The 21,427-nt window shown below is 34.6% G+C and overlaps 2 protein-coding genes across 3 annotated transcripts; both read right to left on the reverse strand.

The window, feature by feature from the left end:
• Nucleotides 1–222: 222 nt before the first annotated feature.
• Nucleotides 223–9,595, reverse strand: LOC122418068 (uncharacterized). 2 transcript variants are annotated; one of them, XM_043432080.1, is made up of 3 exons: nucleotides 9,439–9,595; nucleotides 5,822–6,123; nucleotides 223–1,048 (listed from the first exon to the last, which is right to left on the reverse strand). In XM_043432080.1, exons 2-3 carry the CDS (start codon nucleotides 6,000–6,002, stop codon nucleotides 408–410), a joined length of 822 nt encoding a protein of 273 aa, XP_043288015.1. In that variant the 5' UTR covers nucleotides 6,003–6,123; nucleotides 9,439–9,595; the 3' UTR covers nucleotides 223–407. The 2 variants fall into 2 exon arrangements, with proteins under 2 accessions (XP_043288015.1, XP_043288013.1); XM_043432078.1 differs by lacking the exon at nucleotides 223–1,048 and adding an exon at nucleotides 2,772–4,043.
• Nucleotides 9,596–18,080: 8,485 nt separating this feature from the next.
• Nucleotides 18,081–20,917, reverse strand: LOC122418146 (probable palmitoyltransferase ZDHHC24). Its single transcript, XM_043432205.1, has one exon. It carries the CDS (start codon nucleotides 20,633–20,635, stop codon nucleotides 19,727–19,729), a length of 909 nt encoding a protein of 302 aa, XP_043288140.1. The 5' UTR covers nucleotides 20,636–20,917; the 3' UTR covers nucleotides 18,081–19,726.
• Nucleotides 20,918–21,427: the final 510 nt, after the last annotated feature.

A 21,427-nucleotide genomic window follows, 5' to 3' on the forward strand; every position in this document is an offset into this window, starting at 1 on the left:
TTTGGTACGCAGTGAAAAAAACTGTTGTGGTCCAATAAATTTTTCTATACTCGTTTGGAAAAAATTATTTTCAGATGATAATTTTTGACGAATATTCGAAAGATATTTTACTGTACGAATATTCATCTGGCTCGAGTGAGACTTTGAAGGAGAGAAATTGAAAAAAAGTAAACTTGTGTTTTCGCAAAAGAATCGATAGAATTATTGCATACAAAAAGGATCTGCTGGTTGATTATTTATTGAAAAATTTGTCCATGGTTTTTGAATGATCGAGTACCGAAGTTTCGAGCCGGTGAAAGGTGTCGCCGAAAACTGCAAAAAATATTGAAAATAGAGAAAAAAAAATCGTCAATTATGCCATAAAATATTTGGATTTAATAAGTTTTTTGTTTGTTTTTCAATATCGTTTAAAAAGATACACTCTTCTTTCTTTTTTGCAGGGATCGTTTTTTCTTGGTTTTTTCTTTGGGGGCTGAAGTGATTTTGGATCGTGCAGGCTCTTCGGGTGGTGTCTCGGTGATGAGGTCATCAGCAATGATGGAATTGATGCGGGCGCGTCTGTTGTGAATGCCGTTAATTAATCCAGCGGGATCTTGTTCAATTTCCTCCATTTTCGTCCACGTGAACGGCCTCATTTTTTTGAGCCTAGATTTTTTCTCTTTGTTCTCCAAGATGATGGCCTGGATTTTCCGACTTTTTTCTATTTTCTCGGCCATTGTTTTGGCCTCGACTTCCGGCGGATCGTTGTTGTCGAATTTAGTCGCGTGCTTCGAAAATGCAATATTCGCACCCTCGAGGGTCAGTTTGGCCCGCTCGATCTCGGCGTTCATGTCGATCATGTCGAACATTTTTTCCTGCATGTCTCGCCTCTTTTTTCGCAATTCAGCGAGGTCGCGCTCGAAAGCCTCGGTCTCTTGCTGCTTTAAACGACGCTGTGACATTATTAATTCATCCACGGTAGATCCGTCGTCCAAATTGGAGGGACTCTCCCCGTCAACGGACTCGTCGAAAAATTCCTCCATATGGGAACCTCCTACGCTTCGGGAACCTGGAATTATCATTTTTTTCATTTAAACATTTTCTCTCCCTTCGCTACTCACATTTTGTTTTATGAGGTCTACCCTAATTAGACGCCAAAAAAGAAACTATTTTCACGAATTTTTTTTCGTTAGTATAAATTAAAATATGGATATAAAAAGTGTTAGGACTTAAGAGTACACCCTTAAAATACACAAAACAATTTTTCTTTGTATTTATTTTACTCAGTTTTCGTACGGAAAAATGGAGGAGAAGACAGATTCAAAAAATGGGTGTACACCCTGTTGATAAAATCTCTGGAATGTTCGGAGAAAAAAAAAACAAAAATGCGCTTAGATTCAATAAGCGCATATCGTACGATTTTTTATTTTTTCAAAAATGACAAAATTCCGGCGATTTTTCCAAAATCTACGAAAGAGCAAGTTTTTTTTTCATCGTTTTTTTTTCAAAAAAAGCAGTTCCGCTCAAAATTTCAAAATTTGTGGGATATGCGCTTTAGTTATAGTCATAAAAAAACATGTGGCCAAATTTTGGTAAGGATCGGTTGAATAGTTTCGGAGATTCGATCAACGAGCCGTCGGAAAACTTAATTTTGAGAAAAACGTGTTTGATCTTTATAAAATTTTAATATATGATACTTTTAAGTACGTATACTTTTGAAAAATGCAATAAAAAAATGAACTTTTTGAAAATTCCAATTAGGGTAGACCTCTTAATAATCGAGCAATTCAACCGATTTTAATCGTCTACTCGAAACGACTAAGTTTCATTTTTTATTCATTGACTATTTCATCCAATGAATAAAAAAGTGATAATTCATTTGATTTTAACTGCGAAATAAAGAATTTTTCATGACTTAAAGTGAGTTTATGAGCCAATATATCCGATGACGAAAAAGTGAGGACTCAATTAATTTGAAAACTGAGAGAGAGAGTGAGAAAAAAACTTTTATTCTGAAATACGATGAAATTGGCATACGAACTTATAAGAATTTCAAATGGGATTAAAACTCCATGGAATCAAGATATTCAGATTAAATCTGTTTCTGTACAAAACAATGAATTTTTCAAACGTTTTTTCAAATACCAAAATCTCCAAGTCAAACGTAAGAATAAGGTCGAGTTGTGCAAAGAAACAATTGAAAAAACTATTCGTTCCAAGTTTCAAAACGACAAAATTATTTTCAATATTTTTCGCACTTCACGTTCTTTCTAATAATTTATTTTTGTCATCATTTCAAAATACTAGTTCACTGAACATAAAAACAAGTTAAAAATGAATTTCCGTTTTCCGGACCCCAAACTCTAAAGTGAATTCGTTGAAAAATTTTTGTCCCCTTTTCAATAATTTCATAAATAAATAAAATCAAACAAATTGAACATTTTTTTATTTTAATCCCATAACAGCAGTCCATCGTTCACTCGATATTTTGCAAATTAAATAACCGAGAAACGAATCAAATTTCTTGTAATAAAAAAAGTAAACGTACCTGGTCGAGTGAGAAAAAAAAAACGTTGGTAAGCATGCTTCTATTTTCTTCTACAAATCCGAGTAAAAAAAACACATCCATCCCACGAACAAGGGTCGAAATTCAAGGATCCTATTAGTGAGACTACAGTATGAGAAACAATACGAAAATCATGCTTCTGGAGAGGGCTGAGGGAGGAGGAGGCAGGGTAGTGATCGCAGCGGACAAATGAAGGTTAAAAGAAAAAAATAAAAACGTCCAAAAGTGTGGTGCACTTGAAGGAATCATCATTTATTCGTATCAGAATATATTTCATATAGGAACTATACGTATTTGATACACGAGTATGTAAACATGTATAGACACATATATATGCGAAAAGACAACAATTTAATGCTGTTGATAAATAAATAAATAAATAATAAATAAAAGTTCGTGAAAAGATGGACGATAAAATGGTGATTGGATGGAATAAATTCACCTTTGCAGCTAGCAACTCTGCTCACTTCCGCACAAATTGAAATTTTAATAGAAAATAATAACAATGAGACTAAATTGTTGTTGTAATAATCGTAATATTTCGGTTGTGGTAAAGTTGAAAATGTTCGTCTCAACTGGAAGAGCGATGGATTTAAATGAGTATTGCAGTGGCTAAAATTTTCGAATGACTTTGGTCACGGTAGGGTTTTTTTGAGGAGCAAAGCGAGCGACGAGCTTTCTAGAAATTGCACGAAATAATGAGTACAATAGTTTGGGAAGGACGAAATAGGATGAACAATGGAGGAAAATCAAGGTCGACAAAAGATGGTCGTTTCTTCTTGTTGCTTTTCTTATAAGTTTGTTTTTTCTTCGTTAATATATTGAACATTGTAAAGTTAGAAATTGACGTGTTTTTCAGCTCGTACGGTGAGCTTTTTGCTGCTGACGGATGATTGTTGTTGAAGAAGGTCCTCAGAGCCGGAAGTGGCAGTTTCGTTGACGAGAGCCCTGAGGGCAGCGCTCCTTCGTTCCCTCTTGGCCTGTCTTTCGGCCATTTCTTCCATTTCGCTTTCAAGGTCATTGAGTCGAGCTTTGGTTTGTTTTGCGCGTCCAGCGGCTGCGCTACCAACGGCAGAGGTCAAGTGGTCGTCATCGACGAGCTTGGACCATCTCGTCAAGGCCGATTTTTCCTCGCTCATACGATCGAAAGCTTCGTCATTGAGGAGCTTTGAGCGACGCTTGAAGCTGATTTCGGCCTCTTCGAATGCACTCTTCGCGGCTAATCTAGCGTTCTTATTGATCTCAACTTCCGGTGACTCTTCCAAACCGAAATTAGTGTGGGCCTTAAAGCGACGCGTCGTCGCTGCAACCTCATTCGCAAAATCGTCCGCCAATGTGCGACGAGTGCTCCTCTGACCTCTTATGTCGTAAACCGTTTCCTCCTCGTTGTTGTTATCCTCTATTCCGGCAATCCTGTGAGCCCGGGATCGCGGGATATCGTATTCGAGGTCAAGGTCACGCAGGGACGAATGGGCAGCCGACTGATCTCCGCGACTGCCTGGAAATCATCAAACAACAACAATTCAGGAGTCCGGGATTTTTCGACAATATTTCGATTGCTTTTCCCTTTCTATTTACTGTTAATTCCGTTGTCATTGTTTCATTGTTTAGTATTTTTCTCTTTTATCCAATTAATCGGTGGGTTTAGCTCCTTCACATTTTTTCATCTACGCCCTCACATTATTATTATTATTATTATTATTATTATTATTTTAATCATAATAATCGTTAGTTCGACATTATTCAACTCTTAACGATTTTACCTCATTCATTTTGTTTGTTTTTTTGTTTGTTTGTTTGCGTTATTTATGATCTTCGTCATATAAATATACTCTGGGGATTACTTAACTTTTCACATTCTCATATAAAAGGTTTATCCTGCAGCTCTTTATGAGGAATAGTAGGAGAATTAATGCGCCTCGTCGTCTCAGCGTCGTTCGACAATTTGAACTTGGCGCTATGCGAGCCTGGCGGCGAACATTTGTACGATACAGTATGGCCGCCCGAGGAACAATTCAAATAAGCGCGGTAAACTTTCTGGCAGAGATACATGCGGGCTCGTTGATTTTATCGTTACATTTTTATATCCACAAACTTCATATTCTTCACCGATTTTATGATTCTTCGACGCTCAATCTTAAATGCTGGAAGGCTTTTGTGTGCGCACGTCGTTTTATCATTGATCGAGGGCATTTAACAGGGCAAGACCGGGAACGGATTTCTCGAATGTTTTTTTTTTTTTTTTTTTTACAGTGAACAATTTGAACGATCTCGAATATCCATCGATTGTGGCAATTGAATAAAAAATTAAACAAAATGGTGGCCAGTCGTTTGAAAAAAATTTTGAAACTTTGCTCACTTTTTTTTAACGTACAAAGTTCAATGGAATTCAACGATTTTTTCATTCTGTTCAAAGCCCTCGAGCGCAAACGGATCTCGGTTGGAAAAAAAATTTCGCATTTCTTTGTTTAAGGGGGCTCTCCGGTGTGTCTTTCTGCTTGTTCGTTTGATAATGCGGTTATACATAATCATGTATCGGGCGGTTTAGAAAAGAAATCATCAATTTTATTCAATTGCTTCAACAAGACAAAATGGCGATACAGTGTGACAATGCTTTTAAATATATTTTTTATATACTTCGATTTATTATCTTTTTATATCCATTTTAATGAAACTTTCTGCGCACGGCATTCCAAAGACGGACTAAGACAGAACAATTGTTGCAGGAAACAAATGAGAAGAACAATCAAGGCCAACAACGAACATTCAAAATACTAACTAAATAAACGTTCGGCTTGCAAAACGAAACATAAATATAATTCTTTTTTTAATCCATTGACAGGGGTGGCTGGGAAAAAAAATCTAAAATAACGTGCTAATTTGTGTATACAAACATAGAGAATTTTGAATTCACATCGTTCGAGCCAAACTAATCGAAACAAATTAAATCGATAATTAATGAGTTAACTGTGGAGCTAAATTGATTTTGTCGAATCATCGTGAATTTCGTTAATATCCTCTCAACAATTTCATATCAACGAGATTGTTTGGATTCGAAGATGGGAGATTTTGAAAAAAAAAAAAAACAACAAAAAAAAACCAAAAAAAAAAAAAATTTTACAAAATAAAAACATTCTAAACACAGAGACATTTATCATATACAAATATACTGAAATATATGTGCATGCCATTTTATACACATAGATTAGAGTTTATATGTATATACTCTGAAGAATTCATCTCAAAACCACTTTGGAATACGACTGAGGATGTTACCGATGTCGCTACGTCTAGCTGCGATCTCGTCCGCGAACGAGGTTCTTGGCTCGCTGAACAGAGGACGCGAGCTGTACTTTCGATCTAGATGATCTACCATCGGCTTGTAGTAAGATTCACCCTTGTCGTAGTTGCATCCGTAGACGCGGGTGCGCGGTCTGCTGAATATCGGCCTCGACATCTCTTTCTTTATTCCTTTTTCTCTCTTTTTTTTTTCGACGACTGCTCTCGCTCTACCAGCTCTTCGTGCCTCGGGAGCTTCGCGATTACTTCTTCACACCCTTGCGGCTCGGAGGTCTGGCCTGGGGAAGAAAAATTCCAGGGTTGAGTGCGATCGGATCGACGCAATTTTTCATCACGAGTTTTCATTTTGTTTTCGATTTTTCAACTTTGCGTAAAATATTCGTACAAAATTTTTCATTTTCCGAAAAATTTTCGAATTTCTTGTTTTTTGGGATTCTTTCTACTCGGATATATCAATAAAAAAAACTTTGATTAACCATGACATTCCATTTTATCAGTAGATATCATATTTTTCACTTTTTATTGGCTAAGATGCTTTACAAGCAGATTCATGGTCGGAAAATTCAATCGTTATTTCAGTTTTCGAAAGGTTTTTTAGCTTTTTTTGAAATTTTGGCATCTCCAGGCTGTGACATCAAGTTTGAATAATTGTGAACAAATTTAATTACAAAAATTAATTTGAAGAATTCGTAAAAGAAAAATGTTGTCAAATATGATAAAAAATTGCACAATGGCAAGGTGTAAAATATTTACAGAGCTTTTAAAAGCCGCGAAACAATGCTTCTCATTGATGTCGTCTTCAGAAAAAAAAAAAAAACAAAATGAATTTCACGAATGGCAGAAAATTAACAACGATCCCAAAAGTAATTGGAGTCAATTGACAGATTCTTTTAAAAAGATTCAACAAATTATATAATGATTGTTCGTTTGTCATCGGTTTTTTCGAATAGTTGTTAATTTTTGTTTTTTCACATTATCATAAAAAATAAAATGTCTTCAAAATTTTTTAATATTTTCAAGGCTTTTTTGCAAATTCTTCAAATTTTGGTTAAATTTCGACTGAATAAAAAAATGTTAATCGTAAATCAACGGAGGAAACATTTCCAAAATTTATTAAAAAATCGACAAATTTGTATTTTCGACTTTTGGAAAAAGTTTTCATTACAAAAAATGCAGTTTAACGGCAAGCGACTGATCCTTGATGAATCAATGAAATATCGAGTCAAGCAAAGCACAAAAGTTGAAGAATCAAAGTTACGCAAAAAATGGGATTAAAAAGCGAAAAAATAGGGGAATCAGAGCGAGCAGAAAGAGTTTTTTTTATCTCGTTCTTTCTCACATTTGATAGCTTGAGGGGCCAACTCGCGTCGAGTGCGCGGGAGCGCTCTAGTCGTTTCAAAAATAGACCAAATCTAATTTCGTTCGGCAGTGTGTAATTCGCCGGAGACGTGTTGAACAAGGAAGAAGATTTGAAAAAGCGACAAAAGATACGGAGAAAGAGAAAAAAGCTCGAAATTCGCGGACGATTTGTCAAAATGAAGAGCAGAACAGAAAAAAAATAAATGAAGCATCGAAAGAGCGCTCGCGAAACAGAGGCTCCGCAATTTTCATTGCTCAGAACCGATCGAACTATTTTCTCCATTTATTCATAAAGAATTAGCAATAATTTGACGGAAAATAGGGAAAAATCGAAAGTTTGCATTTTTCACGAAAAAAATAAAAAAATTTAATTTTTAATACGAATTTTGTGATAAAAGTTTCAACTCGAGCCTCGATAATTGATTTTTTTCTTATTTTTTGAATTTAGCTAATAATCGAAAATGAATTTTCATTTTTTCCATTCGCTATTTCGACTCGATTCTTAGTAGATTTTTTGACATCGAAAATTTTGACGAAAAACGTCACAGGTTTTGAAATCCAAACAAGCCTTTTTTTCACTATCACAAATCTACGCTTTTGCCACTCTCATTTTTGTCGTTTTATTTGCCAATGACGTATTACGAATATTTACACAAGACGAATATAGAAATGCCATTAGCGTGCTTCACCGCTTGATTTTTGAGCCCTCCCCAAACCGCGGGCATTTCCACTTGAGAAATGAAATCGAATTTACGCGTGGGTAAAAAAAGACTAGTGACAAGCACACGTGTTCGCAGGAGGACGATTCATTTATTCGTATTCCATTGGATAATAGAAATTGTGATTTTTTGGAAAATGAATTTTTAAAGCAAACTTTTCATTGCTCCAAGTGAATTCATTTTTCAAAAATCGTCAAAATAACATAAAAATGTGAAAATTTTAAGTGGCTCAATATTTTTTTTGTTTTTTATTATTTCCTCATTTTTTATTCCATTAATAATTCATCCATTTCATTGGAACATTTAGTGATGTTGTGGGAATAAATAATTTATGCTTTTTTCATTTGAATTTATTGAATTGGCCAGTTATTTCGTTTGCATCTGCATTTTCGAAGGTTTCTCAAATAAAAAGTTGTTTTTAAAAAATTTTTCAAACGGAAAAAATGTATAAATTGACATTTTGGATGTTTAAACGAATATTGAAAGCGATTTTTGGATTTGAATAGTTAATTTTTTGAAAAATTTTTGTTAAACAATATTTTCGGATGAAATATTCATGGTTTTGATGATTTTTTAATCGATCGAGAGCCAAGAATTTAATTTCCCATTAATATTGTTTTTATGACAAGAATAAAAGGCAGATTTTGAAAAATAATTTGATTTTTCGATTTCAACAAGACTTTTCGAGTCGGACGAACTTCGTGCAATTGTTTTTCGACAAATTTATTGTTGTCGATTTATTGAAAATGACAAATTTGAGATTCGATCTTAATCGTGAGATTGGAGGGGGATATTTTGGCGTGGACGAAACCGATTGCGTAACGCGTTAACAAACGGGGTGCGAGAGATCGCGAGGAAGAGAGAAGGAAAATCCTCGTGAGCCACGGGGCCGCGGTGACGGACTCTGCCAAATTTAGACTTGAGACAAGATTTTCTTCAAAATCTCAGCTTGAGGATATCGATTACAATGGACCGCGCGCGCCAAACACGCCCAAACAAATGATCAATTAGTTTTTAATTTGACTCATTATTTTGCATCCCAATGAAGAGTCAAAGCCAACTAATCGGTTTAAAGTCAATGAAAATAATCGTCGATTTTTCAAAAATTTCAATTTATTCCGAAAATTCGAGCTAATTTGAAAAAAAAAAAAAAAAAAAAACAACTGCATTTATTTACATTTTCGGAGCTTTTGAAGTGAATCCTTAAATTTTTGAAAGTCAATACGCTCAGGACAGTTGAAGAGCAAAACAAATTAGTCGCTGTCAATTTTAAGTGTCAAAGTAATGACACGACAAATAAATAACAATAAAAATTAATTTCTGGCTAAGCGAACCACTCAAAAAAGTAACGTACCTTTATTCGTTCGGTTAACAAAAGTCAAATTCGAAAGAAAAGCACAAAATTCACACGAAAAGAAAACCAATTTTCATTGAACAAAAAAGCATCACCACAGGGAGGATTTATTAAATTTGTTATTAAGGTATGTATTTACATTTTTGTCAATATTTTCGTACCTAATATTTGTTTTGAAAATCTAGTTGTTTAAAAAAAATTTGTCTTTTTTTATTTGTATTTGAGAGTATTCCTTAAAGTGTGCGATGTCCTCGGAAGTATCAGCGCGACTCCCACGGTTTGCTCGAAGACGCTCTTTCGCATTTCCCACTCCGCTAACCCGGACGAAAGCTCTTTTACCCCTTCCCGAAGAACTCCACAAGAAGAACGAGCAGAATGACTTATGTGTCTATACATCTGACCAGACGAAACTCCGTTTTCGACAAAACTAGTCCTGACCGAGCGATTTTTAGAGCGAACTCGTTCAACGGCTCCCGGAAGAACTAGTTTCGCCTGGAATCGCGGAAATTCGTTCTCGGGCGAAACTAGTTTCGACTGCTCGATTTCTCGATAAATTTAGTCCGAAGGAGGGAAATTAGTTTCGTCTGGCAACAGAAAACTTGAGTGCAGGCAAAACTACTTTTGACCGGCACAAATTTCGGCTGAGAATCGTCAGTGCCTCCCCCGATTGTTAAAGAAAACTGGTCCGGAGTAAGAATTTACGAAAAAAATGAAATTATTTTTTCAAATTATTCGTCTAGACACTGGAAAACTTTTACCGTGAGATGGAAGCCGATTCGAGGGCCAAACTAGTTTTGACTCGCCGGTTTCGAGCGACGGACCAATTTGAGGCTAATGAAAAACTAGTTTTGCCTGAAAACGCGTCGACAAAAATTGCGACGAAAATCTCGAGGAAAAATTGCTTTTGACTGGGCAACATATTTGCTCGTGAGAAAAGGAGGAAATTTTAGGAAAAACTAGTTTTAACCGGATGGTTTTTAAGTTTGGACAAGGGGGAACTATTTTGGTCGGAAGATCGGGTTTGGCCTGATAAAGAGAAAGAGACCCCGGTGGAAGGGAGAATCATCGTTTGAACGAGGTATGCGTTAAATTGTAGTTTTAGTTTTCTCAACTTGTACAGCCTTCTCTCTTTACCGAGGGTCGAATATAGGCAGAGTTTGGTGCTACCGGACAGTCTTGGCTCATTTTTCCTTTTGGCACTCTCTTACTCGAGGCTTGTATTCACTTTATGCATAGATTCTCTTATTTCCTAGCGTTTTTATGTACCTTGGCGTTATTCGGGGGCTTTGTCACCGTTGCGAGCCTCGTATTCACTTGAAAGTCGTTTCCGCAGTGACCCAGAAAATAACCGGGTACCGATTTTCGATGTTTCTTAAAGTAGTTCGGCCGTTCTATGACTAGTCAAGTTTGCAACTACTTTAGATATGTTCATTAAATTCAACTCTGAATTATTAATAAAATTAATAAACACTTATATTGATAGCATTTTTATCACTAAAATGTAATAAAATGCTTTAAAAATATCATAAAAGATGAAATTTATACTTAAACTTGACCATGCAGTCAATGATTGAGTCAGTACCAGTGACACTCGAAATACACATAACCTAGGCAACATGTTTATTGTGCAAAAGAAAGTTTATATCTGTGTAATCGCACCAAGAAAAAGAAAAAAGAAATGGTCAATTCGTTAAAAAAAAGCGAAGCTACTAGACGAATCAAAGCACGCGAATCAGTCTCTAAAATAAATTTGATGAAATTCCCGCTATTCCCGAATTTGACCGAAGTTCAATCAGCTGTTACCGGCAGTCCAACTTGAGGACGTAAAAGGGGTTCGTACTAGTCAATGGATAGTCTTTGACCATATTTTTTCAAAGAAATTACCACGGGCAATCATATATAGCACAATATTATTAAGAAATCTTGTAATGATTTTTTAATGGTAAATAATATTTAAGTTCATTTTATTACGAAAAGGATTTTATGCATAGTTATTAACACGACTCGGTGGTGCAGTGTGAAAAGTTTACGTTTGACAACATCAGACGTAGTCAGTTGACAGCTGAGGTTAGAGCTTACCATAACGACAAAAAAGTTCCGTAGAGCATTGTACAAATGTTTACATTTATAGGTTGTGCGACGTTGCCACAACTTCACGGGGTTATGAACTTCTGAGGTTTCTTGAGCATTTGTCGTCTTTAAGGAGTTTCGGTACAGGCGATACAATGTTGCTATGCTAATCCATGCTAAAAAAATTTAAAAATTCAAAAAGTTCAGAATTTTATAAAATTTGGGTGAACATATTCTTTAGTGCCAAATTTGACGACACAAATTTTTTAAGATTTTTCTTCTACACAGTTATCGAGTAATTGATCACTAAAGTTCACGTGTATAAGCATAGCGTTTCCATATATATAGGTATACATTCCGGGCATAAGAAATCTGCTTTAATGCGTAATTACTCGATAACTAAGTAGAAGAAAATTTTGAAAAAATTTGTGTTTTCGCACTTGATGTTGAAGAACATTATCACCAAATTTGATCAATTTCTTAATATTTAGACTTCTGTACCGAAACTCCTTAACTTTATATTTCTAATTCAGATGTCCGTTGACCCCCCCTTTTTTTAACGAACCGTTAAAATCCTCAGGGTTCAATGCATATAATAGACGTTTTTTATGATTAACATCTGATATTAAAATACATGAAATGTTGAGTTATGCAGGCTTCGAAGTCATTGTGGCTCGACACGTAAAATTGTGTTCTTTTGACTAAGAATATTTCGATTAAACAGTCGTTAAAAGACCTTGAAATTTCACAGAGATTAAGTTTTAAGCTTGGATTATAATATATGAAAAAATTAGAGTGCCGTCTGAAATGGAGCCTAGTGCTTATACACCCTTAATGACTGACATTCGCTTTTGAAACGTCAAAAACTGAAGTTTTTCATGTTTTCTTTCTTAAAAGCCCCGGCAGGTAATGTTTTTAAAGAAACGGATTCTGTGATAAATTTTCTTCGCGATATAAACGTTTTCCGAAGCTCGAACAGCGTACAATTTTTTCACAATTAATATTATTGTGAGTTCTTCCATAGGGTACCGTGTTAAAAACTCAAAATTGTAAATGAAATAATTCAAAATTTCGCCCTGTAACAGGACCCCGAACTGTGCTTATCGGTATCAGGGGACCTTAAACTATCATTTATCGCAAAAAAGTGCGGACCTTCACCGTACTTTATCGAACGGTCAAACTACTTTAAGAAAGTTAAGCAAAAAATTGTTAGATCTTAATGCAAAAGTAATTCATACAAATTTTTAAGGTCCGAGGTGGGTTGTAACGCGAAATATCTATAATTATTTTTTCTGCCTCGACAAGCCACGTTAACGCAGCCTCTTATGAGAAATCACGGAGTAGCCGTACATTCCCCCCCCCCCCCCCCCCTCCCATATCTCTGTTATTAATGGATAGGCGATGGAACAAACTTTGGACAGTAGAGAAATTAAATATTTCCAATAATTTATCTAGCTTAAAATTTGTCGAAGGTGACTTATGACAGGAGAGATATTGCAACGTCGCATATTCGAAGTTATGTGCTAGTAATTCGATATTAGAATGTACGTATCAGCAATGTATGTGCAGATTGGAAAACGTGTTGGGAAAGTTTTTTTGCTAAGAAGATATGAGTCAGAATGAGTGTCAATATAATAAATTTACAAACAAATTGTGAAGTACTCTTTTATTTCGATACATATTTTCGTATAGACGCAAAGTATTTTGTATTTTTATTTTTGAGGTGAATGTAAAAATATTTCTATTTGTTGATGAATATCTTTTGAATGTACTGTTTCAAGGAAGACTGAGGTTACCGAAATCATTTTGGAGAAATTAAATGTCGAGGCTGTGTAAAAATGTAATTTCACTGCGTCAGTTGAATGGGATGAAGTCCATTAACACTTTTTAACAATTTTTTAACTTAAAACTTTTTTGCTTATATCAAAAAAAGAACAGATAGTTTACTGACTTAAATGACAAATAATCACCGAAAATATGTGGCTGCTTCACGATCATATGCAGAGGCATAGAGCTCAATGCATCCAACCCAACCGCTGAGTACGGAGAAATTTCGCAACGTTGCCAAACTTTGTCTTTATTTCAACGCAATTTTCAATAGGATATTAGACCTTTTTTTAAAACTGTTTTAAAGTAATACTGAGATAGTGATAAACCAGTGGAATTTTTATTTCAATTTTATAAGACCGAAAAGTGTCTTAAAAACTATTTTTTATTTATAATTTTCAAATTTCGCGCGGGAACGCTAGCCGCCGTGTTGTTTCGGTTTGTGACGTCGTTAGTAAACAAAACGATTGCGAAAGACCAAGTAACAGGATTTGTGAAAATAATGAGTCATAATGGTATATCATTGGTGTTTTGTGCCTGAATGCAATAATACGAGTGTATAAAAATGCCACAAAAATTGTGGATTCATCGCCACCATCAACGTATTTATCATTGGTAGATTTGTACTTCTGCTTTCACAAAACCGTCTTGCATCATGCGATTTTAATAAAATATATGATAAAAGTCCACAAACGTGCACAATAACTTGTAAAATTTCAAAATATGTTAATACAGAACGCACGATAAGAATCTAGATTGTTTACTATCGAAGTGACGTCACGTTGGAATCCAATATGGTGGATGGCGTTTTAGACATTTGAAAAACAGATGAAGAAAGACGATTTTTAAAATTGAATTATCAAATTTGCATTGCATTTTTATGAATAAATATTGACGTTTCTTGTTTACTTTTTACGAAATCTATCATAAATGTGCATTTTTATATATTTTCTTACATGCTATAAAATACCCTACAACCTTAAGTGATAATAAACGTATTTTTGAATAATAATTAATATTACATTTGACACACTTGAAAATTTTCGCATTTTTCATCTGAATGAATAGTAATGATAGGTGGCATTGCTGACGACACTCAATGTACTAGCACAAGAGCTTCGTCTCTTACCCTCACCTAAAAATATTTAGCAACAACCTTAAAATTAATATTTGGTTTTCAAATAATCGATGGTTTTAGTTTTTACTTCCTTGCCTTTGGTTACACGAGAAAAATCATCAACAGCATAATGTGCTTGAAACCCTTGTATATTCAAGCGCTTAAAAATATTTTCTTATTTATTGTGTCTAGATATAGATATAGTCGATTAAAAAAACGAAATTTTAGTTTTTGGAAAATATCTGAAGAACTTTTGGAAATACGAAAAAAAGCGTACTGATCAAGTCGTACAGCATCGTGGAATTTCCACGAGTTTGGCTACTGCAACTAAATCCAATAATCTTCTGATACCGGATGTTTAAAGTGAAACCGATTTTAACGATGTATAAGCACTAGGCTCCATTTCAGATGGCACTATAATTTTTTTGTATATTATAGTCCAAGCTTAAAACTTAATCTCTGTGAAATTTCAAGGTCTTTTAACGACTGTTTAATTGAAATATTTTTATAGTCAAAAGAATACAATTTTACGTGTCATGTATAGCCACAATGACTTCGAAGCCTGCATAACTCAACATTTCATGTATTTTAATATCAGATGTTAATCATAAAAAACGTCTGTTATATACGCATTGAACCCTCAGGATTTTAACGGTTCGTTAAAAAAAGGGGGGAAGGGGGGCCAACGGATATCTGAATTAGAAATATAAAGTTAAAGACGACAAATGCTCAAGAAACCTCAGAAATTCATAACCCCGTGAAGTTGTGGCAACGTCGCACAACCTATAAATGTAAACATTTGTACAATGCTCTACGGAACTTTTTTGTCGTTATGGTAAGCTCTAACTTCAGCTGTCAACTGACTACGTCTGATCTTGCCAGACGTAAACTTTTCACACTGCACTACCGAGTAGTGTTAAGGAGGCTCGGTCGCGAATGCCTGCGCAACAGAAAAAAATAATTTTTTAATATCTCATAGTTAGATTATCAATAATGACATGTGCAAAATTTCAGATGGGGTCATCGACCATTTAAGAACAAAAAAAATAGTACACGGGTCTTATTGGAAGAGTCACTCTCAAAACGCGTGTCCTAAAGGATATATGCACTTACGCAACAGAAATAAACAAAAAAATAGAGTATTGTTCTCCAAATCGTAAGGATTCAGAATATATCAAAAAAGTTTGGAGTTATCGACCTATCTAAAAAGATATTGACTGTTAAAATGTCTACAAACTCGATGTTCTGGGACGTTTCGTGACGGTGAGGCGATGATTCCGCAACGTCGCAGAAATCAGATGTTCAGCACAGCGCTGAAGCGCATGCGCGATATTTGGAGCATCGACTGTCTAACCTGGAATTTGTGAAAAACACACGCACGTCCGGGCGTGTGTATACGCGTACATAGAGGTTAAAAAACGAATTAATTGTATAAAAACGTCAAGTTTTAACGATTAACACACAATTTATATACTTATTTTTCAACAATAATAAATAATGTTATATATCACAGGTACTGAGACCGAAAAAAAATCGTAATAGATCGTTGAGTATTTCTGTATGAAATCAAGTCATTTTCAGCTGTTGAATTATTTTCTCTATATTTCGACGTTGCCACTTTTTTGTCAGCAGGATCGTAACGTCAAACTGTACCTTTTTTTCTGTTCTTTTTTTATTGATGTGTGACTGATTATTTCTGTTTTAAATGATTAATAATCGTTTTATAATGCATTGTGGTAATGCAAATATGCGCATTTAAAAAAAAAACGGGGTGCCCCGTTCATGCACCCACAGAACCCGGCCCTACGCGACCGAGCTTCCTTAATAACTCTGTATAAAATCCTTTTCGTAATGAAATGAACTTAAATATTATTTACCATTAAAAAATCATTACAAGATTTCTTAATAATATTGTGCTATATATGATTGCCCGTGGTAATTTTTTTGAAAAAATATGGTCAAAGACTGTTCATTGACTAGTACGAACCGCTTTTACATTCTTGGGATATTTTTTATTTCGATTATATTTCGGTCCAGTAATTTTCGATCGAATCCTTCCAATATTCTAATTACAAGATCTCCATGAGCCTTGGAATCCTTGAAAATTGATTTCTCCTATGAGTGATGTTTTAATAATTTTTTCAAGGACGATAGATGCACCAGCTTGAGTGCTTGATTTGAAATTCAGATTTAGCGATGCCAGCAGCGTCTGGGCTGGAACTTCCTTTTGTATAAAATACTTTTTTTCATCATTTTTATCAACGCAGTGTTGAATACGCCATTTTGAATTTTATATCCCTCGATAAAAATACGAAAGAACATTTTTTTTTTACATTTTATAGAAAAATCAAGTTGCTTTTGCAGCGTTTCTCTCAGACTGAGATTTTCAAACGTTGAAATTAATTTGTCACTTGGTTTCCGCTCGATCCATGACAAATTTATTATTCCTCGTACAGCCCTTTGCAAAGTCCATACGTATAAATAAATACATATATGCACAATACCGTTAGTCTCTTGAGTGAGACCTCTCCCATTTTATTTTAGCTTTTGTTATACGACCGCGCTATAAACTAGATCATTGCTAGACGACCTCACGCAGTAGGCTCTTCGTTACTTTTAGAATGGCACGAGTTTGTGCTCCTATAATTATTCAGTGCCTTGTACAATGACGAAACAGAAAAAAAAAACAAAAAATAGCATCCGGAATGTGCATCGGTGAAGTGCAGTAAAATTTAGCGTATTTCCTTGCTTTCCAAGTACTATGAATTTTTCTCTGCAACTACAAACTGTAGATTTCATCAAGTAGCGGAAGGGATGAGAAAAAATTTCGAAGGGCCAATATTTTGACGGGGGACTATGTCGATTGGGTAGGGGAAATTTGATTTTCAAGTTGGGAGTATTAAACTCCTCCATTTTGGGAAACTAAACACGAGGAATTGGGGAAAAATATTTTCAGTTTCACGTATTTTAATAAAAAATCGAAATCGATTTTAGCGTTGACGATTACGACAGAATTTTTAATTTAAAAAAATGTTTAAGGCATGAATGGTGTGTTGGTTTTTGGAAATAGAAAATATTAGAATTTTTATTATTGGACAGAAAAGACATATTTTGAACGGTGAAAATGACGTTTTGAAAATATTCGGAATGTTGAAAAACAAATGATTGTATGAACTTTTGAAATAGAGGAAAAACGAAAAGAAAAAAATCGTAGTAGTTTCACTACGCAGAAGAAAAAGAAAAAAAATACAAAAATTTAATTAAAAAATTACGATTTTTTACGTCTAAACGGTTCATAAAAAGAGATTAAATGTAATTATTTTTTTTTATTTTTTAATTGAAAATTAAAAAAAAAAAAACCCAATATAAAAAAATTATTTTGAAAATTCATTGATTTCGGAGTTTCTGGAGTTTGTGGAAGGTATGCAGAAATTGTATAAGCAAAAGGGAAGTGAGCTCCAATAAAGTAGCCTTCAAAATAAAATATAGAAGGAAAATATAAATGTTGAACTTGAAAAATGATCATTTCCCTTTTCTATGCCAATTGCAAACGAAATTTTCGGGTTATTTACGTGGATGCAACAAGTGCTCGTGCCTCAAATGACAGTTGACAAAAAAAGAACATCTGCACCGATGCATTTCTTATGCAAAAGCAATAAATAGACACAATAGAACGAGAAGGGTAATTTGGATGAGCACTTTCAAATATTGGTATCTCTGCCAAAAACAAATGATCTCTCATTCCGTCGTGCCATTCGTTGAATTAATGTTATTATCAAAATGCGTATCTCTGTGTTGCAATATTCACCTCTTTATTCTTCGTTAACATGTATTAAAATTGTGTGTATATACATATAAATTTGTTTTTGTTAATAATAACATTGTTTAAATATCGAAATTACGAACAATTTGTATTTACAGTAAATCGACGTTTCTATGATTCAGGAATTCACAGCGGTGGAAAATACGAAGATGCAAAATCTTATTTGAGTCGGTGAACAATGCACATGATTTCTATTCTGGATACAGAAATTTTTAAAACTATTATTTGGTACCATTTTCAGAATATAAACAGAAAGAAAAACAGCAAGAAAGTTAGCAGTTTTGTAGATTGATTTAAAATATTAGCTGGATTCAATGATTTCACACAATGCCGACTCAACGGTGAGAGTCCAATCTTTCTGTCTCTATTCCAAATTACGTCGAAACATCTCAATCCCCAGAAGTATATTAATTTTCAAATATTATTCTCCAAAACACCATTGTTCAAGAAATTTCTCTGCTTTGTTATAATTATCATGAAATAAAACTGTTAAGCCAACTATTACTGCTTCAATATTTAGCGTAGGCCCAGTTTCAAAAAGAATTCCAAAATGTCACTGCTTCAATGTTGTTATCACTGGACAAGGGTAACATAGAAGAAGTGAAATTATGAGCAGTCCCAATTCAAGATGCCTCGTAGGGGTTTGATGTTGAGAATTAAAAAAGACAGTTTGCGCGAGCCCTAGCGCAGTCTTCCACTCTAGAAAAGTAATAATTTACAGTTCTTTGTTGTTTTCAAATTGCTTTCAAGGCAGAGCGAATACCATCCTTTTTTTTAATCGAGAATTGCGCAATTTTTCATGTTCTCTGATGAACAGCGATAAAATCATTTACATTTTTAATAAGAACTAGTATAATAGTGGAAAGAAACTGATTATAGAGATATTCAAGAGGAACATTAATTTGGAATATAGAAAAACGATGAGAAAAATTGTTACACTGCCCAAAATTCTATGGTACACATGTCTGTAGATATAAGTACATTTCTTGATTAATCTCAACGAACTTAATGTGCTTTGATAATTGAGGTGCGTTGAATTCACAAATACTAGATTATTTTATAGCGATGAAACTCTCTCAAGCATCGAAATAGTTGCCAAAACATTATAGACATAAATATTGGAGGATCCTCGACCTGCACCACACTCAGAGACTTTCCACTCACCAAAAATAGTCTTTGTGCTTTGTATCCTAATTATAAATGCACGTTCATTCGACGTTGTCGACGCTAATCAATTGACGATTAAGATGTTGCAATTGTCGACGCGCTCGGACAAAGCGGCAGATGCCAAAATCAAAGGCGGTGGTGTTTGAATCATTGTGATGCATTGAATCTTTTGTTTCTAATTTCCAAGCAGAAGCCAAATGTATAGGTAGCTCTATGTTTCAAAAACTCACAATTTTATCAGAACGAAACGAATGAACAGCAGTGAAACATCAACAATCGTAATTTTTCAAAAATTGTCAATAAACGTTTCTTTCATTGCATTCCAACAATGCATGGTTGGAGTCTCCACAATATTCTTTATCGATAAAAATACTGTACAACTCTTTTGGTTGGAATATAGACATAGATTTGAGTTTACAAAAAGAAATGTTAATATTCGATAATACTATCTCGATTTCTGAGTTTCTGTAGTAAGATTCTGCGTTCGCCAGGAGATTCCATCGTGAGTTAAATTCGATTTTATGTATGGAACGATCCAAGTAAGATACCATCGGTCTCCAAAAACTTCGATGACATTTTTTCTCCATCCAAGATTGTATTTTCTGACTCCTTTGTTTTTCTCATTAGCAACAGTTCCAGAAAGAACGAGATTGAAGTGATAATAGGTGAGAACGCCGGCAAAGCACATTCCGATAACGGTGACCATGTAGAGCATGAGATAAAACTGTTTTATCGAGGGATCGAATCCAAAGACAAAAAAAGCAAGAGGAAACACTATTTTGAGGAGCGACATTGGAAAGTCAAAGTCCAATTTCCCCCAAATGAAATAATTGTTGTAGAAGAATGCATAGGCTGTTCCAACGAACAGATAAAATACAAACATGAGGAAATAACGGTGGTTGTAATGACCGACGCAGCATCCAGTAAAAATGCAGTGATGATCACGCTTCAGAATGCAAATGTTGCAATTAGGGCAGTGCCACGACCGAGGCGGTGCTACAGACTCGCAGACACTGCAATATCTCCAACCATCCTCAATTTTCGCTCTCTGCGTTGGCACAACTATGTATCTTGTGCTTGTGTCGCACAAGACTGTATAAGTGAAATTTCCGACGATATTTACCATAACGAAATTACCAAATACGAAATGAACCACATAAGGCAATGTGCCAGGCTCGAAAAGTTCTGGCAAAACTACCCATAACTCGAACCAATACAAGAGCGGAACGATTATTAAAACAAATGTCATTGACACAAAATCACTTAACGTTTTCGGCCATATTTGTTTACGGATTATCATATTTCTCATTTTTTTTGTTCTATTTTTTGTAACGATTTCGATGACACTTGACATTCAAGTTGACATTCTATGAAATTTCGAAGGTTATGTTTTTGTTTTGTAGCTGTTTGGCTTCTGCGCTAACAATGTTTGGTTTTTGAGGTTATGTCTTGACGTTTCTGTTACTTTTGCCGAATTATACTAAAGTCGACACTCGCTCGCATGTTTTTTGAAGTTATGTTTGCATTATGAAGAACAGTTTAGACTATTTTACGGATATAAGCACACGATTTTCTTTTGCTTGAGGTTACTCGTGATTTTTTTGAATCTCGTGATTTTGTTCGACTTTCAGTTATTGATCACGGTCACCAGATGCCACAGCAGTTTGGTTGCTGTGTTGTTTGTTGTGATGGTGACAGATGGTAGCACATGCTTTTTCGAATGATGCATACTTCAAATTTCAAGAAATCTGTTTCGTTTTTTTAAAAAAAACGTTACGACCAAATTATATATTTTTCATGGAATCCTTCTTCTATTATTTTAAAGATTTCCAAAGCAAAAACCACATTAAACTGTAAGAAATTTGTGTAAAAGTTTATGTAAACAATGAGAACAATCTTGTGTAGAATTGATTCTATTTCAAAGCCAAAAATCATATTGAAATAACGCAGAATTTACAATGGAACAATTACTTCGAAAACTTTCACATCTTCCATGGCAATGAAATATAAAAACGACCAATCAATTTTTCAAAATTATAGCAACCATGGGTGACATTTTTGCATGGAAGAAATGTTGAGAAAGAGCAAAAATTTCGTATTTTCGCCAGACAATAAAAGAATTTTGCACTCTGTGATAAGTCTCAGT

The sequence above is a fragment of the Venturia canescens genome, chromosome 11 (assembly GCF_019457755.1).
Source record: "Venturia canescens isolate UGA chromosome 11, ASM1945775v1, whole genome shotgun sequence".
NCBI classification, from domain to species: Eukaryota; Metazoa; Arthropoda; class Insecta; order Hymenoptera; family Ichneumonidae; genus Venturia; species Venturia canescens.